Source organism: Salvelinus alpinus, chromosome 19 (assembly GCF_045679555.1).
Source record: "Salvelinus alpinus chromosome 19, SLU_Salpinus.1, whole genome shotgun sequence".
Taxonomy (NCBI): domain Eukaryota; kingdom Metazoa; phylum Chordata; class Actinopteri; order Salmoniformes; family Salmonidae; genus Salvelinus; species Salvelinus alpinus.
Genome location: NC_092104.1, coordinates 3271871 through 3297428, shown reverse-complemented (window position 1 = coordinate 3297428; position 25558 = coordinate 3271871). Strand labels below are relative to the sequence as shown.

The window sequence follows — 25558 nt, the reverse complement described above, 5'->3', positions numbered from 1 at the left end:
AACCCCTAGTCTGCTTTGATGAATTGGAGACCACTGTAAGGGATGTCAATAAAGGGCATACCGTCCAATAACTACTGCAGGGGATACTGTTTGAGCCTACTTACACAAAGAAGAAGCGTGTACAGACATGATCAGTGTTGGGAACGACCCAGATGTCTCCGTGTTTGTGCAGGTCAGGGGATGTGATTACTGGAAGAGGACATAAAGAGTTTAGTGCAACAAAAAAAAAATGCTATATATTAATTTTCAGAAATTTTAGTAAATTAGCATTTATTGTTTAAAGAAATTAAATCTTGTGGTTTTTTTTTCTCCCCACACTATCTAATCATGACATGGTGTTGTTCAATGACAGTTGTGTTTGTTTAAAATCGTATCACTTGGTTTCATTTCAGAGAGACAAATTATCATTTTGTTTGGGAAAATTCTTTACGGTATATCCGCCTCACTCTCAGAAAGGAGTACTGCTAGGTTTTACACAGTCAAATGTAACAAATAACTACATTTTTAATAAAGAACTGTTCAAATAATACATTTGTAAAAAAAAAATATATATATATATTCAATACAGTAATGAGATCTGTATGCAAAACATTTACATTTAGCCGATGTGCTTATCCTGAGTGACTTACATTCATCTTAAGATAACCACATATCTCAGTCAATTATACAGGAAATGAACATTCTATTCCAGCTAAACAATGGATCTATACAGATGTAGGATTTTAATTTGATCACCTGTGTTGCTGAGAATTTAACTGCACAGTAGGAAATGCAACCTTGTAGTGTATTCAATGTTTAAAAAAGGCTTATGAATTTTAAAACAAATCTGTGAATAGTAATATTGTACACACAGGTAAGCAATACTTTCTTATGAAAAAGGTAGACGTGAAAAATTGGTGGATATAGCATTTTGGAAATAAACTAAATACACATATATTGAAATAGAGTTCACATGCAGTGGTTTCAGAAAGTGTAGCCATTTATTCCACATTTTGTTGCGTTACAACCTGAACTCAAAATGGATGACATCAAATTTGTTTTAGGTTATTGTTCTGCTGAAAGGTGAATTCATCTCCCAGTGTCTGGTGGAAATCAGCCTGAACCAGGTTTTCCTCTAGAATTTGGCCTGTGCTTAGCTCCATTCTGTTACTTTTTTTATCCTGGAAAAACTCCAGTTCTTAACGATTACAAGCATTTCATAACATGATGCAGCCACCACTATGCTTGAAAATATGGAGAGTGGTACTCAGTAATTTGTTGTATTGGATTTTCCCCAAACATAACACTTTATATTCAGGACAAAAAGTGAATGGCTTTGCCACATTTATTTTGGCAGTATTACTTTGTTGCAAACAGGATGCATATTTTGGAATACTGTTATTCTGTAAATGCTACTTTGTTTTCTCTCTTGTCCATTAGGTTAGTATTGTGGAGTAACTACAATGCTGTTGATCCATCCTCAGTTTTCTCCTATCACAGCCATTAAACTCTGTTACTGTTTTAAAGTCACCATTGGCCTCATGGTGAAATCCCTGAGCGGTTTCCTTCCTCTCCGGCAACTGAGTTAGGAAGGACCCCTGTATCTGTGTAGTGACTGGGCGTATTGATACACCATCCAAAGTGTAATTAATAACTTCACCAAGCTCAAAGGGATGTTCACCCATCTACCAATAGGTGCCCTTCTTTGTGAGGCATAGAAAAACCTCCCTGGTCTTTGTAGTTGAATCAGTGTTTGGGATTCACTGCTCGACTGAGGTACCTTACAGATAATTGAATGTGGGTAGTACAGAGATGAGGTATCATGTTAAACACTATTATTGCACACAGAGTGAGTCCATGCAACTTATTATGTGACTTGTTATGCACATTTTTACTCCTAAACATATTCAGGCTCCTTGCCATAACAAAGGGGTTGAATACTTATTGACTCAAGACATTTAGCTTTTCATTTTTTATTAATTTGTAACACATTTCGAAAAACATAATTCCACTTTGACATTACTCCAGCCCAGAGCACACATACCATGGTTGTTCTGTGGTTACCCCAGCCTAGAACACACATACCATGGTTGTTCTGTGGTTACTCCAGCCCAGAACACACATACCATGGTTGTTCTGTGGTTACTCCAGCCTAGAACACACATACCATGGTTGTTCTGTGGTTACCCCAGCCCAGAACACACATACCATGGTTGTTCTGTGGTTACCCCAGCCCAGAACACACATACCATGGTTGTTCTGTGGTTACTCCAGCCCAGAGCACACATACCGTGGTTATTATGTGGTAACTCCAGCCCAGAGCACACATACCATGGTTGTTCTGTGGTTACCCCAGCCCAGAACACACATACCATGGTTGTTCTGTGGTTACCCCAGCCCAGAACACACATACGTACCTTCACATAAGGCTATGCACTTCAAGTTCCGACTTTGCAAAAACTGGGGCTGCTGTCCTTTCTTTGTTGACTGCAAAAGGACACAACTTTAGTGAATACAACGTTCATTTCCCCAGTTTTAACACCGTACCGTACAGAAGTGAATACAACGTTCATTTCCCCAGTTTTAACACCGTACAGAAGTGAATACAACGTTCATTTCCCCACGTTTACACCAGCTTTAACACCGTACCGTACAGAAGTGAATACAATGTTCATTTCCCCAAGTTTACACCAGTTTTAACACCGTACAGAAGTGAATACAACGTTCATTTCCCCAAGTTTACACCAGTTTTAACACCGTACCGTACAGAAGTTTGGGGAATGTTATTATGTTTACCTGTACGTTGGTCTTGTTTGTAGCATTTTCGTCTTTCGAAGTAACTTTCTGCTGTTTTTTGTTCATCCCTAAAATGGAGAGACGTTACAATAACAATCAGGGCAACATTTGTCTGCAAATCAGACACTGCTCTACTCTGAAACCGGCACGTTTTCAACAAGAAACAGGAGAGTAAATGAATCTTGACTTTATTGTGCATAAAGAACATGTCGGTGACAGTGTCTTGGTTCACATACCGCAGAGTTTTAACCGTTACATTGTAACTTTAATGACTCTGGTAGGACAACAGAGTCAGTCACACAATGTGTAATTCACGTATTAAAGGCTCAGCGATATGACAAACGCACAAAGTAAATAGCATAAATGGGGATCAATTTCCACAACTACTAAGAGCGTTGAAGGGCGAGGCTCAACTTGTCCCTCTGTTTTGGTGCCCTGGCAACCACGCTGTAACCTCTTAAAGCCAACCCGTGCACATGCGCAGATACTGTGTGAGAGCAAAGTCTTGCATCTCGCTCATCTCAATATCTGCGGCGCTGCTCGTGGTAACGTCATTTCGCTGAGTCTACTTTTAAAATGAATTACAAAGATTACAATTACAAAGATTACAAATTCCTGTAAATTGGTTTTCTGGGTACCTGAGTAACCAAATGATATGCTTGACATTGGGCTGATATAGATTCCACTCCCGTAGATGGCGCCATGGAGCTGCCGACAGACAACCAAAACTATTAGATGTGTTTGGTCTGCAGAGATAACATGCAAAATATATGCAACATATTTTAAATATGTATGGTAACGGTTAGGGCCGGGACGGTATCGCGATACAAAACAAAAAGCAGATTTAACTTGTTTAGGAAAAACGGCCTTAATGTTGGAAACAAACACATTATCATCCAGAATTACATGTGTTTATTATCCAGGCTATAGCACACACAATATATTACATACAGCAGCTTTTTAAAAGGACCGATGAGTGTTGTCTTCTTCATGTTTTCATTTTTGGCACGGAAAAAATATTGTGATACTGGTTTCATCACAGCTCTAGTAACAGTGTGATTTGGAGTGAATACTGTTTGTGTTCAGGTCTTGAAGGGTTATTACATTTACTCAGACCTACAGTTTACAATACACAGTAGTCTCAGGAAGTTGAAATCACAGATTGTGCTTTTTAAAAGGCTGATAAACAATTATTAGATTAAAACAAAACAAAAATGTTTTTACCTGAAGTCTTGTGTTGGATGCAACCACCAAACCATTCCTCAAAATGGAGTGCCAATTTTCTATGTGAGAACCACTGAAGAGAGAAACGCTCATTATTAATTATCCAATACATTATCTACTGTGTTAATGAAATAAAAAGTGATTCTCCAACTGAAAAGTGATTTTAAAAACATGTTTCAGAAACATAGTGTACGATAGAAGTACTTTTAAAACAAGTGTAAGATAAAAAAAATACTTCAAAACATGAAGTGCACTGTTGTGCCTTCATGAGCATATGAATGACGATGTGTACTGAGGGGGAACAAAACAAAGAAAGACCAGCTAATGTTACCAACATATCCTGAAATAACATATATATATTTATTTTTTCCCCCGATATTTAAACTTGAAATTGGCATGGTCTAAATCGACTCAACAACCAAAAACACATCTCTATATTTAGCTTTCTCAAAATGACCCAACAAATCTAGTTATTAACTGGTTTTGTACTATACCCCCCTCTGCTATATATATATATATATAATTAAAAAGGGAACATACTGGAAAGCGAAGGTGCTCCCAAAGAGGTTTTTGGCAGCTCTGAAGTTGGACTCTTTGGCAGGAGGACTGCTGAGTAGAAGGAACTGATGCAGGGTGTGCATGAACTTCAGCTGCTGCAGTGGTGACAGAGAGACAACAACACTTATAGGTGTCCCAAATGGCACCCTATTCCCTATATAGAGCAGGTCAAAAGTAGTGCACTATATGGGGATGTATAGGGCTGTAGGAAAAAGTAGTGCACTATATAGGGAATAAGGCTGTAGTATAAAGTAGTGCACTATATAGGGAATAGGGCTGTAGTATAAAGTAGTGCACTATATAGGGAATAGGGCAGTAGTATAAAGTAGTGCACTATATAGGGAATAGGGCTGTTATATAAAGTAGTGCACTATATAGGGAATAGGGCTGTTATATAAAGTAGTGCACTATATAGGGAATAGGGCTGTAGTATAAAGTAGTGCACTATATAGGGAATAGGGCTGTAGTATAAAGTAGTGCACTATATAGGGAATAGGGCTGTAGTATAAAGTAGTGCACTATATAGGGAATAGGGCTGTAGTATAAAGTAGTGCACTATATAGGGAATAGGGCTGTAGTATAAAGTAGTGTACTATAATAGGGAATAGGGCTGTAGTATAAAGTAGTGCACTATATAGGGAATAGGGCTGTAGTGTAAAGTAGTGCACTATATAGGGAATAGGGCTGTAGTATAAAATAGTGCACTATATAGGGAATAGGGCTGTAGTATAAAGTAGTGCACTATATAGGGAATAGGGCTGTAGTATAAAATAGTGCACTATATAGGGAATAGGGCTGTAGTATAAAGTAGTGCACTATATAGGGGAATAGGGCTGTAGTATAAAATAGTGCACTATATAGGGAATAGGGCTGTAGTATAAAATAGTGCACTATATAGGGAATAGGGCTGTAGTATAAAATAGTGCACTATATAGGGAATAGGGCTGTAGTATAAAATAGTGCACTATATAGGGAATAGGGCTGTAGTATAAAGTACTGCACTATATAGGGGAATAGGGCTGTAGTATAAAGTAGTGCACTATATAGAGAATAGGGTACGATTTGGGACACCACATTCACTCTATTACCAGCCTGTCTTCCGACCTCACTCTATAACCAGCCTGTCTTCCGACCTCACTCTATAATCAGCCTGTCTTCCGACCTCACTCTATAATCAGCCTGTCTTCCGACCTCACTCTATAACCAGCCTGTCTTCCGACCTCACTCTATAATCAGCCTGTCTTCCGACCTCACTCTATAACCAGCCTGTCTTCCGACCTCACTCTATAATCAGCCTGTCTTCCGACCTCACTCTATAACCAGCCTGTCTTCCGATCTCACTCTATAATCAGCCTGTCTTCTGACCTCACTCTATAATCAGCCTGTCTTCCGACCTCACTCTATAATCAGCCTGTCTTCCGACCTCACTCTATAACCAGCCTGTCTTCCGACCTCACTCTATAATCAGCCTGTCTTCCGACCTCACTCTATAATCAGCCTGTCTTCCGACCTCACTCTATAATCAGCCTGTCTTCCGACCTCACTCTATAATCAGCCTGTCTTCCGACCTCACTCTATAATCAGCCTGTCTTCCGACCTCACTCTATAATCAGGCTGTCTTCCGACCTCACTCTATAATCAGCCTGTCTTCCGACCTCACTCTATAATCAGCCTGTCTTCTGACCTCACTCTATAATCAGCCTGTCTTCCGACCTCACTCTATAATCAGCCTGTCTTCCGACCTCACTCTATAATCAGCCTGTCTTCTGACCTCACTCTATAATCAGCCTGTCTTCTGACTTCACTCTATAATCAGCCTGTCTTCTGACTTCACTCTATAATCAGCCTGTCTTCCGACCTCACTCTATAATCAGCCTGTCTTCCGACCTCACTCTATAATCAGCCTGTCTTCCGACCTCACTCTATAATCAGCCTGTCTTCCGACCTCACTCTATAATCAGCCTGTCTTCCGACCTCACTCTATAATCAGCCTGTCTTCCGACTTCACTCTATAATCAACCTGTTTTTATTATCATTTTATTTAACCTTTATTTAACTAGGCAAGTCAATTAAGAACAAATTCTTATTTTACAAGGACTGCCAACCCTGGTCAAACCCTCCCCTGACTTGCCTAGTTAAATAAAGGTACAATTATTATTTTTTATTTTATTTTATGTAATCTCCTCTAATCTCCCTTAATGATGTATAAAACTCACTCTGGTAACTGGTAGTTTGACGATGTGTGATCTGTTACTGGATATCACCCTAGACAGAAAAACAAAAGGGGTTACATTAGACATTAACAGTTTGCAATACAATACCTCCAGCTGTTACACTGGCCTGTTGTTACTTAAACTGTCATTCACACTTTCTCTTCTGTTGAATGTATCAATACACTGTCTCATGTCCTGGTCTAACTGTACATTCAATATGACAGTCAATGTCTCTGACTACTGATTGAATTGCAGGCTGACAATGGCCTAACAGAAAACATTGGTTTTGGGGGTTTCTTACCATGGCAGTAAGGGGGTTTCTTACCATGGCAGTAAGGGGGTTTATTACCATGGCAGTAAGGGGGTTTCTTACCATGGCAGTAAGGGGGTTTATTACCATGGCAGTAAGGGGGTTTATTACCATGGCCGTAAGGGGGTTTATTACCATGGCAGTAAGGTGGTTTCTTACCATGGCAGTAAGGGGTTTCTTACCATGGCAGTAAGGGTGTTTCTTACCATGGCAGTAAGGGGGTTTATTACCATGGCAGTAAGGGGGTTTATTACCATGGCAGTAAGGGGGTTTATTACCATGGCAGAAAGGGGTTTCTTACCATGGCAGTAAGGGGGTTTCTGACCATGGCAGTAAGGGGGTTTATTACCATGGCAGAAAGGGGTTTCTTACCATGGCAGTAAGGGGGTTTCTTACCATGGCAGTAAGGGGGTTTCTTACCATGGCAGTAAGGGGGTTTCTTACCATGGCAGTAAGGGGGTTTATTACCATGGCAGGAAGGGGGTTCCTTACCATGGCAGTAAGGGGGTTTATTACCATGGCAGTAAGGGGGTTTATTACCATGGCAGTAAGGGGGTTCCTTACCATGGCAGGAAGGGGGTTCCTTACCATGGCAGTAAGGGGGTTTATTACCATGGCAGTAAGGGGTTTCATACCATGGCAGTAAGGGTGTTTATTACCATGGCAGTAAGGGTGTTTATTACCATGGCAGTAAGGGGGTTTCTTACCATGGCAGTAAGGGTGTTTATTACCATGGCAGTAAGGGGGTTTCTTACCATGGCAGTAAGGGGGTTTCTTACCATGGCAGGAAGGGGGTTTCTTACCATGGCAGTAAGGGGGTTTCTTAACATGGCAGTAAGGGGGTTTCTTACCATGGCAGTAAGGGGGTTTCTTACCATGGCAGTAAGGGGGTTTCTTACCATGGCAGTAGGGGTTTCTTACCATGGCAGGAAGGGGGTTCCTTACCATGGCAGTAAGGGGGTTTCTGACCATGGCAGTAAGGGGGTTTCTTACCATGGCAGTAAGGGGGTTTCTTACCATGGCAGTAAGAGGTTTTCTTACCATGGCAGGAAGGGGGTTCCTTACCATGGCAGTAAGGGGTTTCATACCATGGCAGTAAGGGGGTTTATTAACATGGCCGTAAGGGGGTTTATTACCATGGCAGTAAGGTGGTTTCTTACCATGGCAGTAAGGGGTTTCTTACCATGGCAGTAAGGGTGTTTATTACCATGGCAGTAAGGGGGTTTATTACCATGGCAGTAAGGGGGTTTCTTACCATGGCAGTAAGGGGGTTTCTTACCATGGCAGGAAGGGGGTTTCTTACCATGGCAGTAAGTGGGTTTCTTACCATGGCAGTAAGTGGGTTTCTTACCATGGCAGTAAGGAGATTTCTGACCATGGCAGGAAGGGGGTTTCTTACCATGGCAGTAAGGGGGTTTATTACCATGGCAGTAAGGGGTTTTCTTACCATGGCAGGAAGGGGGTTTCTTACCATGGCAGTAAGGGGGTTTCTTACCATGGCAGTAAGGGGGTTTCTTACCATGGCAGTAAGGGGGTTTCTTACCATGGCAGTAAGGGGGTTTCTTACCATGGCAGTAAGGGGGTTTCTTACCATGGCAGTTAGGGGGTTTCTTACCATGGCAGTAAGGGGGTTTCTTACCATGGCAGTAAGGGGGTTTCTTACCATGGCAGTAAGGGGGTTTCTTACCATGGCAGTAAGGGGGTTTCTTACCATGGCAGTAGGGGTTTCTTACCATGGCAGTAAGGGGGTTTCTTACCATGGCAGAAAGGGGTTTCTTACCATGGCAGTAAGAGGGTTTCTTACCATGGCAGTAAGGGGTTTCCTACCATGGCAGTAAGGGGTTTCTTACCATGGCAGTATGGGATTTCTTACCATGGCAGTAGGGGATTTCTTGCCATGGCAGTAAGGGGTTTCTTACCATGGCAGTAGGGGATTTCTTACCATGGCAGTAGGGGATTTCTTACCATGGCAGTAGGGGTTTTCTTACCATGGCAGTAAGGGGGTTTCTTACCATGGCAGTAAGGGGTTTCTTACCATGGCAGTAAGGGGTTTCTTACCATGGCAGTATGGGATTTCTTACCATGGCAGTAAGGGGGTTTCTTACCATTGCAGTAAGGGGTTTATTACCATGGCAGTAAGGGGTTTCTTACCATGGCAGTAAGGGGTTTCTTACCATGGCAGTAGGGGATTTCCCTACCATGGGAGTAGGGGATTTCTTACCATTGCAGTAAGGGGTTCTTACCATGTCAGTAAGGGGTGAGCTAAAGGATCATGCTTGTCCATCTGCCTCTTAATCTCCAGGTAAGGTGCCTGTAGAGAAACAACCTTCATTTAACTCCACTGGCTCAATGGGTACAACGGGACAGCACACACACACAGGGGAGACATAGGAGAGGATGAGAGACATGATGAATTAGGTCCTAAACACGATGAAGATGAGAAACACGATGAATGAATTAGGTCCTAAACACATAGGACAGGATGAGAGACATGAGGAATTAGGTCCTAAACACATAGGAGAGGTAAGGCTGTCAAGGGTTAAGGGTTATTTACCTGGGACATTTCTCTGATAGAGGTGAGACTGTCAAGGGCTCTCATCACTCGCTCATAGTCCTTTTTCTGAAATGAACCACAAGCATCATGGATCACAGGCACTATGAACCACTTCAGAAAAGGACACAGTGAAATTCAGCAAGGATCTACCAACAACAACTAAAGTCCTCTGCATATTCAACTAAATGGTCTCTATCTGGATTAGCCTTATAAATCTTATATTTTTTGGGGGGGTGGATTTATTGCGGGAATTCATCAAATTGCTGCTGATAAAAGCTATACCCTGGGGTTGAAGGCTGTTTGTAGGTTCAGGGTTAGTATACCATACCCTAGGGTTGAAGGCCAGTGCCTGGGAGTCACACGGATCCACCACGGAGGGATATGGCTCAAAGATGACCACTTTCCTGGGAGACTCTAGAGCAGATCTACACATGGACACCAACAGATCCACCACCTAGAACCAGAGACAGACACTCAGCCAGCTGTGTGTGTGTGTGTGTGTGTGTGTGTGTGTGTGTGTGTGTGTGTGTGTGTGTGTGTGTGTGTGTGTGTGTGTGTGTGTGTATGTGTATGTGTATGTGCACGCGCGCGCATGCATACCTGAGCCCCTGTGGCGATCTCGTCGGCTGCCTCGTTCATCACCCCCAGTGTTTGAAAGGCAAACACACACAGTTCCCGCTCACACACTGTGGGCTGTGGGGTGGACACACCACATAGGATCATTCAGATAGATCTCTTGTTTAGCCTTATAGCATATTTTCTCCCTCTAACTCATATATATAGATATAATGAGTGTGCTGCTATTAGCAACAAGGTTGTTTTGGGTTAAATTAGTCAGAAACAGCCACTGTCAGGCTACCGAAACAGCCACAGGTACTACTGGTATACAAAGCCCTGACCTACAGTCGTATCATTAGGACTCAGGACAGTGACGTATCGTCGTATCATTAGGACTCAGGACAGTGACCTATCGTCGTATCATTAAGACTCAGGACAGTGGCCTATCGTCGTGTCATTAGGACTCAGAACAGTGACCTATCGTCGTGTCATTACGACTCAGAACAGTGACCTATAGTTGTATCATTAGGGACTCAGGACAGTGACCTATCGTCGTATCATCAGGACTCAGGACAGTGACCTATCGTCGTATCATTAGGACTCAGCACAGTGACCTATCGTCCTATCATTAGGACTCAGGACAGTGACCTATCGTCGTATCATTAGGACTCAGGACAGTGACCTATCGTCGTATCATTAGGACTCAGCACAGTGACCTATCGTCCTATCATTAGGACTCAGGACAGTGACCTATCGTCGTATCATTAGGACTCAGGACAGTGACCTATCGTCGTATCATTAGGGACTCAGGACAGTGACCTATCGTCGTATCATTAGGACTCAGGACAGTGACCTATCGTCGTATCATTAGGACTCAGCACAGTGACCTATCGTCGTGTCATTAGGACTCAGGACAGTGACCTATCGTCCTATCATTAGGGACTCAGGACAGTGACCTATCGTCCTATCATTAGGACTCAGCACAGTGGCCTATCGTTGTATCATTAGGACTCAGGACAGTGACCTATAGTTGTATCATTAGGACTCAGGACAGTGACCTATCGTCCTATCATTAGGACTCAGCACAGTGACCTATCGTCCTATCATTAGGACTCAGCACAGTGACCTATCGTCCTATCATTAGGACTCAGCACAGTGGCCTATCGTTGTATCATTAGGACTCAGGACAGTGACCTATAGTTGTATCATTAGGACTCAGGACAGTGACCTATCGTCCTATCATTAGGACTCGGGACAGTGACCTATCGTCGTATCATTAGGACTCAGGACAGTGACCTATCGTCGTATCATTAGGACTCAGCACAGTGACCTATCGTCCTATCATTAGGACTCGGGACAGTGATCTATCGTCGTATCATTAGGGACTCAGGACAGTGATCTATAGTCGTATCATTAGGACTCAGGACAGTGATCTATAGTTGTATCATTAGGACTCAGGACAGTGACCTATCGTCCTATCATTAGGACTCAGCACAGTGACCTATCGTCCTATCATTAGGGACTCAGGACAGTGACCTATCGTCGTATCATTAGGGACTCAGGACAGTGACCTATCGTCGTATCATTAGGGACTCAGGACAGTGACCTATCGTCGTATCATTAGGGACTCAGGACAGTGACCTATCGTCGTATCATTAGGGACTCAGGACAGTGACCTATCGTCCTATCATTAGGACTCAGGACAGTGACCTATCGTCCTATCATTAGGACTCGGGACAGTGACCTATCGTCCTATCATTAGGGACTCAGGACAGTGACCTATCGTCGTATCATTAGGGACTCAGGACAGTGACCTATCGTCGTATCATTAGGGACTCAGGACAGTGACCTATCGTCGTATCATTAGGGACTCAGGACAGTGACCTATCGTCGTATCATTAGGGACTCAGGACAGTGACCTATCGTCGTATCATTAGGGACTCAGGACAGTGACCTATCGTCGTATCATTAGGGACTCAGGACAGTGACCTATAGTCATATCATTAGGGACTCAGGACAGTGACCTATAGTCGTATCATTAGGACTGAGTACTTCTCTGGTTGGTGTCAACATCACATCATGCTTTAAAACAGGGCTGGGGCTAACTCCAGTCCTCTAGGATCTGATTGGTGTCACTGTTGTTCTCCATCCCTTACAAACACAGCTGATTAATCAAATTGCATTCTAAACTGAAGATCGTGATTAAGGTGATTATTGGAGTCAGGTGTGTCAGCTGGGACTGGGGTCAAAACGGTGACACCAATCAGGCTCTCGAGGACTGGAGTTAACCCCACCCCTTGCTTTAAAATCTTACGGGTTTACATTTAGCTGTATTGAATATAGCTCTGTTTTTACTATTCGTGTACTGTGTGTTAGTATGTGTGTACGCTACTGTTAGGAATTTTGTGAAGAATAACTAAAACAATTTCTAGATATAGATAAAACTATAACTAATTGAACTCTGCACGCCTGGTGAAAGAGATTTGTGCTGTGGGTTATAAAGTAAGCAAAAAGGGTCGTTAAACTATGGTTGAACTGACCCAACTTAGCCCTGAGATGTTTAGATAAGGCAGCGAGTGACTTTTTTTTTTATAAATAAGACTGTATCCTGTCTATTTTATGTTAATAAGTATCTTACAAATTCTTATAAATAGACAGATTGATTTTAATTAATGAGTACATAGAGGAATAATTGAATTCCCTCAACAGGTACTCACTCTGAGCATCGGTCCGTTCTGGAATACGTGAGCTTCATCACACACTACACAGAACTCGTTGAGGACCGGAATCCTCTGCTCAGCATATTCCACGGTCTGAAGACAGAAGACATTATTAGAAGACGTGATAAAAGCTCATATTAGGTTTATAAACACGTATCAATTCCTTCTACATGTACACATTTACTTGAAGTAAACGTTTACAAACATATTATTGATAGAAGAAGAGCTCAGGTGAAATTCAGAGAGCATTTACCTGGACAAGGAAACCTCTGTCTTTTATTGGTACGGATTTGGCTCCATTGTTTGGCTGTAAAGGAAGAGAGGGACGTTTGTTACCTGCCTGTGATCCAAAAAAGGTCAACAATCCCTGTGTCTAATGACAAATCAAGATCAACCAATCGTGAGAGGATGGCCTTTCGGATCAACCAATCACCAGCAGCCTTACTGACCGGCGGTGGGGTGGCGAGAGAGGGGGCGAGGATCCCGATGAGCCCTGAGGTAAGAGAAAGCCGCCTCCCCTCGAACGGAGCCACAGAGTCCTTGAAGATGTCCGCTGCCTTGCCCATCTTGGTACTGCTGGAGTAGGACCTGCAGTAACATGGAGGCATTGATGAGGTAGTAGGACCTGCAGTAACATGGAGGCATTGATGAGGGAGTAGGACCTGCAGTAACATGGAGGCATTGGTGAGGCAGTAGGACCTGCAGCAACATGGAGGCATTGGTGAGGCAGTAGGACCTGCAGTAACATGGAGACATTGATGAGGCAGTAGGACCTGCAGTAACATGGAGGCATTGGTGAGGCAGTAGGACCTGCAGCAACATGGAGGCATTGGTGAGGCAGTAGGACCTGCAGTAACATGGAGGCATTGATGAGGCAGTAGGACCTGCAGTAACATGGAGGCATTGATGAGGTAGTAGGACCTGCAGTAACATGGAGGCATTGATGAGGCAGTAGGACCTGCAGTAACATGGAGGCATTGATGAGGCAGTAGGACCTGCAGTAACATGGAGGCATTGATGAGGCAGTAGGACCTGCAGTAACATGGAGGCATTGATGAGGCAGTAGGACCTGCAGTAACATGGAGGCATTGATGAGGCAGTAGGACCTGCAGTAACATGGAGGCATTGATGAGGCAGTAGGACCTGCAGTAACATGGAGGCATTGGTGAGGCAGTAGGACCTGCAGTAACATGGAGGCATTGGTGAGGCAGTAGGACCTGCAGCAACATGGAGGCATTGATGAGGCAGTAGGACCTGCAGTAACATGGAGGCATTGATGAGGCAGTAGGACCTGCAGTAACATGGAGGCATTGATGAGGCAGTAGGACCTGCAGTAACATGGAGGCATTGATGAGGCAGTAGGACCTGCAGTAACATGGAGGCATTGATGAGGCAGTAGGACCTGCAGTAACATGGAGGCATTGATGAGGCAGTAGGACCTGCAGTAACATGGAGGCATTGATGAGGCAGTAGGACCTGCAGTAACATGGAGGCATTGATGAGGCAGTAGGACCTGCAGTAACATGGAGGCATTGATGAGGCAGTAGGACCTGCAGTAACATGGAGGCATTGATGAGGCAGTAGGACCTGCAGTAACATGGAGGCATTGATGAGGCAGTAGGACCTGCAGTAACATGGAGGCATTGATGAGGCAGTAGGACCTGCAGTAACATGGAGGCATTGGTGAGGCAGTAGGACCTGCAGTAACATGGAGGCATTGGTGAGGCAGTAGGACCTGCAGCAACATGGAGGCATTGGTGAGGCAGTAGGACCTGCAGTAACATGGAGGCATTGATGAGGCAGTAGGACCTGCAGTAACATGGAGGCATTGGTGAGGCAGTAGGACCTGCAGCAACATGGAGGCATTGGTGAGGCAGTAGGACCTGCAGTAACATGGAGGCATTGATGAGGCAGTAGGACCTGCAGTAACATGGAGGCATTGATGAGGTACTAGGACCTGCAGCAACATGGAGGCATTGATGAGGCAGTAGGACCTGCAGTAACATGGAGGCATTGATGAGGCAGTAGGACCTGCAGTAACATGGAGGCATTGATGAGGCAGTAGGACCTGCAGTAACATGGAGGCATTGATGAGGCAGTAGGACCTGCAGTAACATGGAGGCATTGATGAGGCAGTAGGACCTGCAGTAACATGGAGGCATTGATGAGGCAGTAGGACCTGCAGTAACATGGAGGCATTGATGAGGCAGTAGGACCTGCAGTAACATGGAGGCATTGGTGAGGCAGTAGGACCTGCAGTAACATGGAGGCATTGGTGAGGCAGTAGGACCTGCAGCAACATGGAGGCATTGGTGAGGCAGTAGGACCTGCAGTAACATGGAGGCATTGATGAGGCAGTAGGACCTGCAGTAACATGGAGGCATTGGTGAGGCAGTAGGACCTGCAGCAACATGGAGGCATTGGTGAGGCAGTAGGACCTGCAGTAACATGGAGGCATTGATGAGGCAGTAGGACCTGCAGTAACATGGAGGCATTGATGAGGCAGTAGGACCTGCAGTAACATGGAGGCATTGATGAGGCAGTAGGACCTGCAGTAACATGGAGGCATTGATGAGGCAGTAGGACCTGCAGTAACATGGAGGCATTGGTGAGGCAGTAGGACCTGCAGTAACATGGAGGCATTGATGAGGCAGTAGGACCTGCAGTAACATGGAGGCATTGATGAGGCAGTAGGACCTGCAGTAACATGGAGGCATTGATGAGGCAGTAGGACCTGCAGTAACATGGAGGCATTGATGAGGCAGTAGGACCTGCAGTAACATGGAGGCATTGATGAGGCAGTAGGACCTGCAGTAACATGGAGGCATTGATGAGGCAGTAGGACCTGCAGTAACATGGAGGCATTGATGAGGCAGTAGGACCTGCAGTAACATGGAGGCATTGATGAGGCAGTAGGACCTGCAGTAACATGGAGGCATTGATGAGGCAGTAGGACCTGCAGTAACATGTATTGATGAGGCAGTAGGACCTGCAGTAACATGTATTGATGAGGTAGTAGGACCTGCAGTAACATGTATTGATGAGGCAGTAGGACCTGCAGTAACATGGAGGCATTGATGAGGCAGTAGGACCTGCAGTAACATGTATTGATGAGGCAGTAGGACCTGCAGTAACATGTATTGATGAGGTAGTAGGACTTGCAGTAACATGTATTGATGAGGTAGTAGGACCTGCAGTAACATGTATTGATGAGGCAGTAGGACCTGCAGTAACATGTATTGATGAGGCAGTAGGACCTGCAGTAACATGGAGGCATTGGTGAGGCAGTAGGACCTGCAGTAACATGTATTGATGAGGCAGTAGGACCTGCAGTAACATGGAGGCATTGATGAGGTAGTAGGACCTGCAGTAACATGTATTGATGAGGCAGTAGGACCTGCAGTAACATGCATTGATGAGGTAGTAGGACCTGCAGTAACATGGAGGCATTGATGAGGCAGTAGGACCTGCAGTAACATGTATTGATGAGGCAGTAGGACCTGCAGTAACATGGAGGCATTGATGAGGCAGTAGGACCTGCAGTAACATGGAGACATTGATGAGGTAGTAGGACGTGCAGTAACATGTATTGATGAGGTAGTAGGACCTGCAGTAACATGTATTGATGAGGCAGTAGGACCTGCAGTAACATGTATTGATGAGGTAGTAGGACCTGCAGTAACATGTATTGATGAGGTAGTAGGACCTGCAGTAACATGTATTGATGAGGCAGTAGAACCTGCAGTAACATGTATTGATGAGGTAGTAGGACCTGCAGTAACATGGAGGCATTGATGAGGCAGTAGGACCTGCAGTAACATGGAGGCATTGATGAGGCAGTAGGACCTGCAGTAACATGGAGGCATTGATGAGGTACTAGGACCTGCAGTAACATGGAGGCATTGATGAGGCAGTAGGACCTGCAGTAACATGTATTGATGAGGTAGTAGGACCTGCAGTAACATGGAGGCATTGATGAGGCAGTAGGACCTGCAGTAACATGGAGGCATTGATGAGGCAGTAGGACCTGCAGTAACATGGAGGCATTGATGAGGTACTAGGACCTGCAGCAACATGGAGGCATTGATGAGGCAGTAGGACCTGCAGTAACATGGAGGCATTGATGAGGCAGTAGGACCTGCAGTAACATGGAGGCATTGATGAGGCAGTAGGACCTGCAGTAACATGGAGGCATTGATGAGGCAGTAGGACCTGCAGTAACATGGAGGCATTGATGAGGCAGTAGGACCTGCAGTAACATGGAGGCATTGATGAGGCAGTAGGACCTGCAGTAACATGGAGGCATTGATGAGGCAGTAGGACCTGCAGTAACATGGAGGCATTGGTGAGGCAGTAGGACCTGCAGTAACATGGAGGCATTGGTGAGGCAGTAGGACCTGCAGCAACATGGAGGCATTGGTGAGGCAGTAGGACCTGCAGTAACATGGAGGCATTGATGAGGCAGTAGGACCTGCAGTAACATGGAGGCATTGGTGAGGCAGTAGGACCTGCAGCAACATGGAGGCATTGGTGAGGCAGTAGGACCTGCAGTAACATGGAGGCATTGATGAGGCAGTAGGACCTGCAGTAACATGGAGGCATTGATGAGGTACTAGCACCTGCAGCAACATGGAGGCATTGATGAGGCAGTAGGACCTGCAGTAACATGGAGGCAGTGATGAGGCAGTAGGACCTGCAGTAACATGGAGGCATTGATGAGGCAGTAGGACCTGCAGTAACATGGAGGCATTGATGAGGCAGTAGGACCTGCAGTAACATGGAGGCATTGATGAGGCAGTAGGACCTGCAGTAACATGGAGGCATTGATGAGGCAGTAGGACCTGCAGTAACATGGAGGCATTGGTGAGGCAGTAGGACCTGCAGTAACATGGAGGCATTGGTGAGGCAGTAGGACCTGCAGCAACATGGAGGCATTGGTGAGGCAGTAGGACCTGCAGTAACATGGAGGCATTGATGAGGCAGTAGGACCTGCAGTAACATGGAGGCATTGGTGAGGCAGTAGGACCTGCAGCAACATGGAGGCATTGGTGAGGCAGTAGGACCTGCAGTAACATGGAGGCATTGATGAGGCAGTAGGACCTGCAGTAACATGGAGGCATTGATGAGGCAGTAGGACCTGCAGTAACATGGAGGCATTGATGAGGCAGTAGGACCTGCAGTAACATGGAGGCATTGATGAGGCAGTAGGACCTGCAGTAACATGGAGGCATTGATGAGGCAGTAGGACCTGCAGTAACATGGAGGCATTGATGAGGCAGTAGGACCTGCAGTAACATGGAGGCATTGATGAGGCAGTAGGACCTGCAGTAACATGGAGGCATTGATGAGGCAGTAGGACCTGCAGTAACATGGAGGCATTGGTGAGGCAGTAGGACCTGCAGTAACATGGAGGCATTGGTGAGGCAGTAGGACCTGCAGCAACATGGAGGCATTGGTGAGGCAGTAGGACCTGCAGTAACATGGAGGCATTGATGAGGCAGTAGGACCTGCAGTAACATGGAGGCATTGGTGAGGCAGTAGGACCTGCAGCAACATGGAGGCATTGGTGAGGCAGTAGGACCTGCAGTAACATGGAGGCATTGATGAGGCAGTAGGACCTGCAGTAACATGGAGGCATTGATGAGGTACTAGGACCTGCAGCAACATGGAGGCATTGATGAGGCAGTAGGACCTGCAGTAACATGGAGGCATTGATGAGGCAGTAGGACCTGCAGTAACATGGAGGCATTGATGAGGCAGTAGGACCTGCAGTAACATGGAGGCATTGATGAGGCAGTAGGACCTGCAGTAACATGGAGGCATTGATGAGGCAGTAGGACCTGCAGTAACATGGAGGCATTGATGAGGCAGTAGGACCTGCAGTAACATGGAGGCATTGATGAGGCAGTAGGACCTGCAGTAACATGGAGGCATTGGTGAGGCAGTAGGACCTGCAGTAACATGGAGGCATTGGTGAGGCAGTAGGACCTGCAGCAACATGGAGGCATTGGTGAGGCAGTAGGACCTGCAGTAACATGGAGGCATTGATGAGGCAGTAGGACCTGCAGTAACATGGAGGCATTGGTGAGGCAGTAGGACCTGCAGCAACATGGAGGCATTGGTGAGGCAGTAGGACCTGCAGTAACATGGAGGCATTGATGAGGCAGTAGGACCTGCAGTAACATGGAGGCATTGATGAGGCAGTAGGACCTGCAGTAACATGGAGGCATTGGTGAGGCAGTAGGACCTGCAGTAACATGGAGGCATTGATGAGGCAGTAGGACCTGCAGTAACATGGAGGCATTGATGAGGCAGTAGGACCTGCAGTAACATGGAGGCATTGATGAGGCAGTAGGACCTGCAGTAACATGGAGGCATTGATGAGGCAGTAGGACCTGCAGTAACATGGAGGCATTGATGAGGCAGTAGGACCTGCAGTAACATGGAGGCATTGATGAGGCAGTAGGACCTGCAGTAACATGGAGGCATTGATGAGGCAGTAGGACCTGCAGTAACATGGAGGCATTGATGAGGCAGTAGGACCTGCAGTAACATGGAGGCATTGATGAGGCAGTAGGACCTGCAGTAACATGGAGGCATTGATGAGGCAGTAGGACCTGCAGTAACATGGAGGCATTGATGAGGCAGTAGGACCTGCAGTAACATGTATTGATGAGGCAGTAGGACCTGCAGTAACATGTATTGATGAGGCAGTAGGACCTGCAGTAACATGGAGGCATTGATGAGGCAGTAGGACCTGCAGTAACATGGAGGCATTGATGAGGCAGTAGGACCTGCAGTAACATGTATTGATGAGGCAGTAGGACCTGCAGTAACATGTATTGATGAGGTAGTAGGACTTGCAGTAACATGTATTGATGAGGTAGTAGGACCTGCAGTAACATGTATTGATGAGGCAGTAGGACCTGCAGTAACATGTATTGATGAGGCAGTAGGACCTGCAGTAACATGGAGGCATTGGTGAGGCAGTAGGACCTGCAGTAACATGTATTGATGAGGCAGTAGGACCTGCAGTAACATGGAGGCATTGATGAGGTAGTAGGACCTGCAGTAACATGTATTGATGAGGCAGTAGGACCTGCAGTAACATGCATTGATGAGGTAGTAGGACCTGCAGTAACATGGAGGCATTGATGAGGCAGTAGGACCTGCAGTAACATGTATTGATGAGGCAGTAGGACCTGCAGTAACATGGAGGCATTGATGAGGCAGTAGGACCTGCAGTAACATGGAGACATTGATGAGGTAGTAGGACGTGCAGTAACATGTATTGATGAGGTAGTAGGACCTGCAGTAACATGTATTGATGAGGCAGTAGGACCTGCAGTAACATGTATTGATGAGGTAGTAGGACCTGCAGTAACATGTATTGATGAGGCAGTAGGAGCTGCAGTAACATGTATTGATGAGGCAGTAGGACCTGCAGTAACATGTATTGATGAGGTAGTAGGACCTGCAGTAACATGCATTGATGAGGTAGTAGGACCTGCAGTAACATGTATTGATGAGGCAGTAGGACCTGCAGTAACATGTATTGATGAGGTAGTAGGACCTGCAGTAACATGCATTGATGAGGCAGTAGGACCTGCAGTAACATGTATTGATGAGGTAGTAGGACCTGCAGTAACATGTATTGATGAGGCAGTAGGACCTGCAGTAACATGCATTGATGAGGCAGTAGGACCTGCAGTAACATGTATTGATGAGGCAGTAGGACCTGCAGTAACATGTATTGATGAGGCAGTAGGAGCTGCAGTAACATGGAGGCATTGATGAGGCAGTAGGACCTGCAGTAACATGTATTGATGAGGCAGTAGGACCTGCAGTAACATGTATTGATGAGGCAGTAGGAGCTGCAGTAACATGGAGGCATTGATGAGGTAGTAGGACCTGCATGGATGTTAATATGTTATCTTTGGGGATGTTATGTTAATATGTTATCTTTGGGGATGTTAATATGTTATCTTTGGGGATGTTATGTTAATATGTTATCTTTGGGGATGTTATGTTAATATGTTATCTTTGGGGATGTTATGTTAATATGTTATCTTTGGGGATGTTATGTTAATATGTTATCTTTGGGGATGTTAATATGTTATCTTTGGGGATGTTATGCTAATATGTTATCTTTGGGGATGTTAATATGTTATCTTTGGGGATGTTAATATGTTATCTTTGGGGATGTTAATATGTTATCTTTGGGGATGTTAATATGTTATCTTTGGGGATGTTATGTCAATATGTTATCTTTGGGGATGTTAATATGTTATCTTCGGGGATGTTAATATGTTATCTTTGGGGATGTTAATATGTTATCTGTGGGGATGTTATGTTAATATGTTATCTTTGGGGATGTTATGTTAATATGTTATCTTTGGGGATGTTAATATGTTGTCATCTTACCTGCTGAGGAGGTGGTGGTGTTTCAGTCCATCCAGCTCCTCCGTCCTGATAGAACCAGAGCACGACCTACTGAGCAGCCTGTGGTGCTTCAAACCTCCCCCAAGACTACCTCCCCCAAGACTACCTCCCCCAAGACTACCTCCCCCAAGACTACCCCCTCCACCACCACTCTGGCCCAGCCCACCAACACCTCCCCCAAGACTACATCCACCAAGACTACCCCCTCCACCACCACTCTGGCCCAGCCCACCAACACCTCCCCCAAGACTACCTCCCCCACCACCAACACCTCCCCCAAGACTACCTACGCCCCCTCCCCCACCTCCTCCCACTCCCGCGTGCTCACAGCGGGGGTCGCCGGAGCACGAGCGAGACAGGAGCTTATGGGGAGCGGGTCGGAGGTCCTCTGGTTTGACCACAGCCATACAGGGCCTGCCCAGGCGGTGGGGTTTGAAGGGCAGTGGGCCGAGCCCTCCTCCTTGGTCCATACGGGGGTCTCCGCTGGACAGGGAAAGGCCCAGGAGACGGTGGTTAGTCTTGGTCCCGGGGCCGCAGCCGTCCACCTCAACCTGCTGTTTGGCGGTGCCGGTGCAAGTCCGGCGGAGAAGGCGGTGGGATTTAGAGACGCCATCTTGTTCTGGCTTCAGCTTCTTTTTGCTCTTGACACAGCCGGGAGGCGGGTAGCTGGGAGATCTGAAGACGAAGAAAACTTTATTTTCCAATATACACAAATGACGGGAACGGAGAGAGTAAACCCAGGCTCAAATCTGCCTAACCAATCAGAGAGCAAAGTGGAGATACTACCATATCATACCTATCTGATCCTTTCAGATACAGTAAGTGCCTATGTGGTAAGGAACAAGAAATGTCTGTAGTTTAATTATAGTGACAGACAGGTTCAAAATCGATAATTACGTTAGACATAAAATGTCAGTATTATGAATGTTTCTCTGACCTGCGGAGGGTCGAGAAGATGTGGAGGGGAGATTTGACCTTCTTGTCACCCTTGTTTTTGTTGTGAGAGCAGTTGAGTTTCTCTTTACATTGGTGTTTCCACTGCTGGGTGACAAACGTCTGCATTATCCTGAAGAGAGGGGGGGGGGGGGAGGATGTAACATCTACATTATCTTTGTAAGAGAGAAGAAACAAACATGTTATCCAATGAAGGGATCCACAATTCAACAGATTCGGGCTAATGTCCTTCAAAGACTGACATTTCCTTGTCTGCACTAATTTCAACTACTAACTGTGAATTTTATCTAGTTGTAGAATTTTTTTAAATTAAAACCTTTCATAGTTTTGATGTCTTCACTATTATTCATCAATGTAGAAAATAGTAAAAATATTTAAAAAACCTTGAATGAGTAGGTGTGTCCAAACTTTTGACTGATACTGTATATATATATATATTTTGATATACCTAGCGTTCCTAAAATTCAAAATCAAATAGTTAAGTGATACATAGTATGCCCATTTTAAAACAATTCCATATGTCAGATTATCACCCCCCCCCCCCTCTCTCAACTCTAAGGAATTAAGTAATTGTATCTATTAATTGAGAGATTGAAATGCATGCAATCTATTCCACTAAACTCTCTAGGGTTGAAAGGCCATGTGATATTAGAACCATCTTTACTTGTTCATCTGATGTCCCAGTCCAAACCGGTCTTTAGTCGACACCTGGAACACGTCCACCGTGGGGACCGGTCCATTCAGGTACTGTGTCAGAGAGCAGTGTAGACGCACAATTACCGGCTCCCTCCGTATCACGTCCCACGCTAGGGCTATTTCCTCCTGATGACCCCAAAAAAATCATAAACATGTACATTTTTTTACATAGTGTTGACATATTTAATATGGGGTCAACCCACTAAACCATGTTATTTTAGCGTACAGACCTACACGGTTAACATGGGGTCAACCCACTTGTGTGCATGAATAATATTTTTCAAATTGTCAAAATAAATTTGAAAATGCCAGCGTTAAGCTCATCAGATATATCTGGTCAAAACGACAACATGGAAGGAACGGTAAATAACACTATAAAACTTACATCTAGGAAACTGACGTCGATGTGGAGATCAATGTCCACGTCGTCAATGGCACCGTATTCCCTACGACAGATTAGGAAAATGAACAGATTTCAGTTCTCTATCGTCAAATGAAGACATTTTCATTCAGAGTCAACATGCATATTATTTAAACACGGGAGATTTAAACACGGGAGATTTAAACACGGGAGATTTCTGTCTCTTGGCTACTTTTGATATTTCAACATAGAAATGACACAAAGAGGCTGATTGTTTCATCTTGAAAACATGTTTGAAGTTGTATATCAGCATTACAATGAAAATGCATTATTCAACACAGCTACCCTTTCATATCTTATTCTCAACATAGAATGGTACAATACACGCACGCACACACACACCCCCACACCTTCTGGAGGACCAGCTCTCTACTCTGTGATGACACCATCCACACTGACTCACCCCCCCCTCTGGAGGACCAGCTCTCTACTCTGTGATGACACCATCCACACTGACTCACCCCCCCCTCTGGAGGACCAGCTCTCTACTCTGTGATGACACCATCCACACTGACTCACCCCCCCCCCTCTGGAGGACCAGCTCTCTACTCTGTGATGACACCATCCACACTGACTCACCCCCCCCTCTGGAGGACCAGCTCTCTACTCTGTGATGACGTCATCCACACTGACGCGCCCCCCTGCCACTACACCAGCCACACCATACTGACCCTCCCCCCACCCCCTCTGGAGGACCAGCTCTCTACTCTGTGATGACACCATCCACACTGACTCACCCCCCCTCTGGAGGACCAGCTCTCTACTCTGTGATGACGTCATCCACACTGACGCGCCCCCTGCCATACACCACCACACCATACTGACCCTCCCCCCACCCCCTCTGGAGGACCAGCTCTCTACTCTGTGATGACACCATCCACACTGACTCACCCCCCCCCCTCTGGAGGACCAGCTCTCTACTCTGTGATGACACCATCCACACTGACTCACCCCCCCCCTCTGGAGGACCAGCTCTCTACTCTGTGATGACACCATCCACACTGACTCACCCCCCCCTCTGGAGGACCAGCTCTCTACTCTGTGATGACACCATCCACACTGACTCACCCCCCTCTGGAGGACCAGCTCTCTACTCTGTGATGACACCATCCACACTGACTCACCCCCCCCCCTCTGGAGGACCAGCTCTCTACTCTGTGATGACACCATCCACACTGACTCACCCCCCCCCTCTGGAGGACCAGCTCTCTACTCTGTGATGACACCATCCACACTGACTCACCCCCCCTTCTGGAGGACCAGCTCTCTACTCTGTGATGACACCATCCACACTGACTCACCCCCCCCCTCTGGAGGACCAGCTCTCTACTCTGTGATGACACCATCCACACTGACTCACCCCCCCCCCTCTGGAGGACCAGCTCTCTACTCTGTGATGACACCATCCACACTGACTCACCCCCCCCTCTGGAGGACCAGCTCTCTACTCTGTGATGACACCATCCACACTGACTCACCCCCCCCCTCTGGAGGACCAGCTCTCTACTCTGTGATGACACCATCCACACTGACTCACCCCCCCCCTCTGGAGGACCAGCTCTCTACTCTGTGATGACACCATCCACACTGACTCACCCCCCCCCTTCTGGAGGACCAGCTCTCTACTCTGTGATGACACCATCCACACTGACTCACCCCCCCCCCTCTGGAGGACCAGCTCTCTACTCTGTGATGACACCATCCACACTGACTCACCCCCCCTTCTGGAGGACCAGCTCTCTACTCTGTGATGACACCATCCACACTGACTCACCCCCCCCCCCCTCTGGAGGACCAGCTCTCTACTCTGTGATGACACCATCCACACTGACTCACCCCCCCCCCCTCTGGAGGACCAGCTCTCTACTCTGTGATGACACCATCCACACTGACTCACCCCCCCTCTGGAGGACCAGCTCTCTACTCTGTGATGAGTCATCCAATAGGCCCTGCCATACACCACCAACCATACTGACTCACCCCCCCCTCCCCATTCCACAGGGATGCTGGCCCATGTTGACTCCAACACATTCCACAGGGATGCTGGCCCATGTTGACTCCAACACATTCCACAGGGATGCTGGCCCATGTTGACTCCAACACATTCCACAGGGATGCTGGCCCATGTTGACT

The 25558-nt window shown here is 46.0% G+C and overlaps 1 protein-coding gene across 2 annotated transcripts in view; it reads right to left on the bottom strand.

The window, feature by feature from the left end:
• Positions 1 to 25558, bottom strand: part of LOC139544891 (protein mono-ADP-ribosyltransferase PARP8-like) — a 113010-nt gene that overhangs the window by 4612 nt on the left and 82840 nt on the right. Inside the window, exons 8-26 of one of the 2 annotated variants that reach the window (XM_071352061.1) lie at positions 23390 to 23450; positions 22973 to 23130; positions 22292 to 22420; positions 22151 to 22180; positions 21337 to 22029; positions 13362 to 13500; positions 13166 to 13219; positions 12910 to 13005; positions 10235 to 10327; positions 9963 to 10088; positions 9635 to 9700; positions 9324 to 9391; positions 6774 to 6822; positions 4540 to 4652; positions 4000 to 4072; positions 3414 to 3483; positions 2776 to 2843; positions 2397 to 2466; positions 105 to 189 (exon numbers count right to left, since the gene is read on the bottom strand). In XM_071352061.1, coding sequence (XP_071208162.1) covers positions 105 to 189; positions 2397 to 2466; positions 2776 to 2843; positions 3414 to 3483; positions 4000 to 4072; positions 4540 to 4652; positions 6774 to 6822; positions 9324 to 9391; positions 9635 to 9700; positions 9963 to 10088; positions 10235 to 10327; positions 12910 to 13005; positions 13166 to 13219; positions 13362 to 13500; positions 21337 to 22029; positions 22151 to 22180; positions 22292 to 22420; positions 22973 to 23130; positions 23390 to 23450 — 2241 coding nt within the window. The remainder of the gene's footprint in view (positions 1 to 104; positions 190 to 2396; positions 2467 to 2775; positions 2844 to 3413; positions 3484 to 3999; positions 4073 to 4539; positions 4653 to 6773; positions 6823 to 9323; positions 9392 to 9634; positions 9701 to 9962; positions 10089 to 10234; positions 10328 to 12909; positions 13006 to 13165; positions 13220 to 13361; positions 13501 to 21336; positions 22030 to 22150; positions 22181 to 22291; positions 22421 to 22972; positions 23131 to 23389; positions 23451 to 25558) is intronic. The other variant, XM_071352063.1, reaches the window with a different exon arrangement.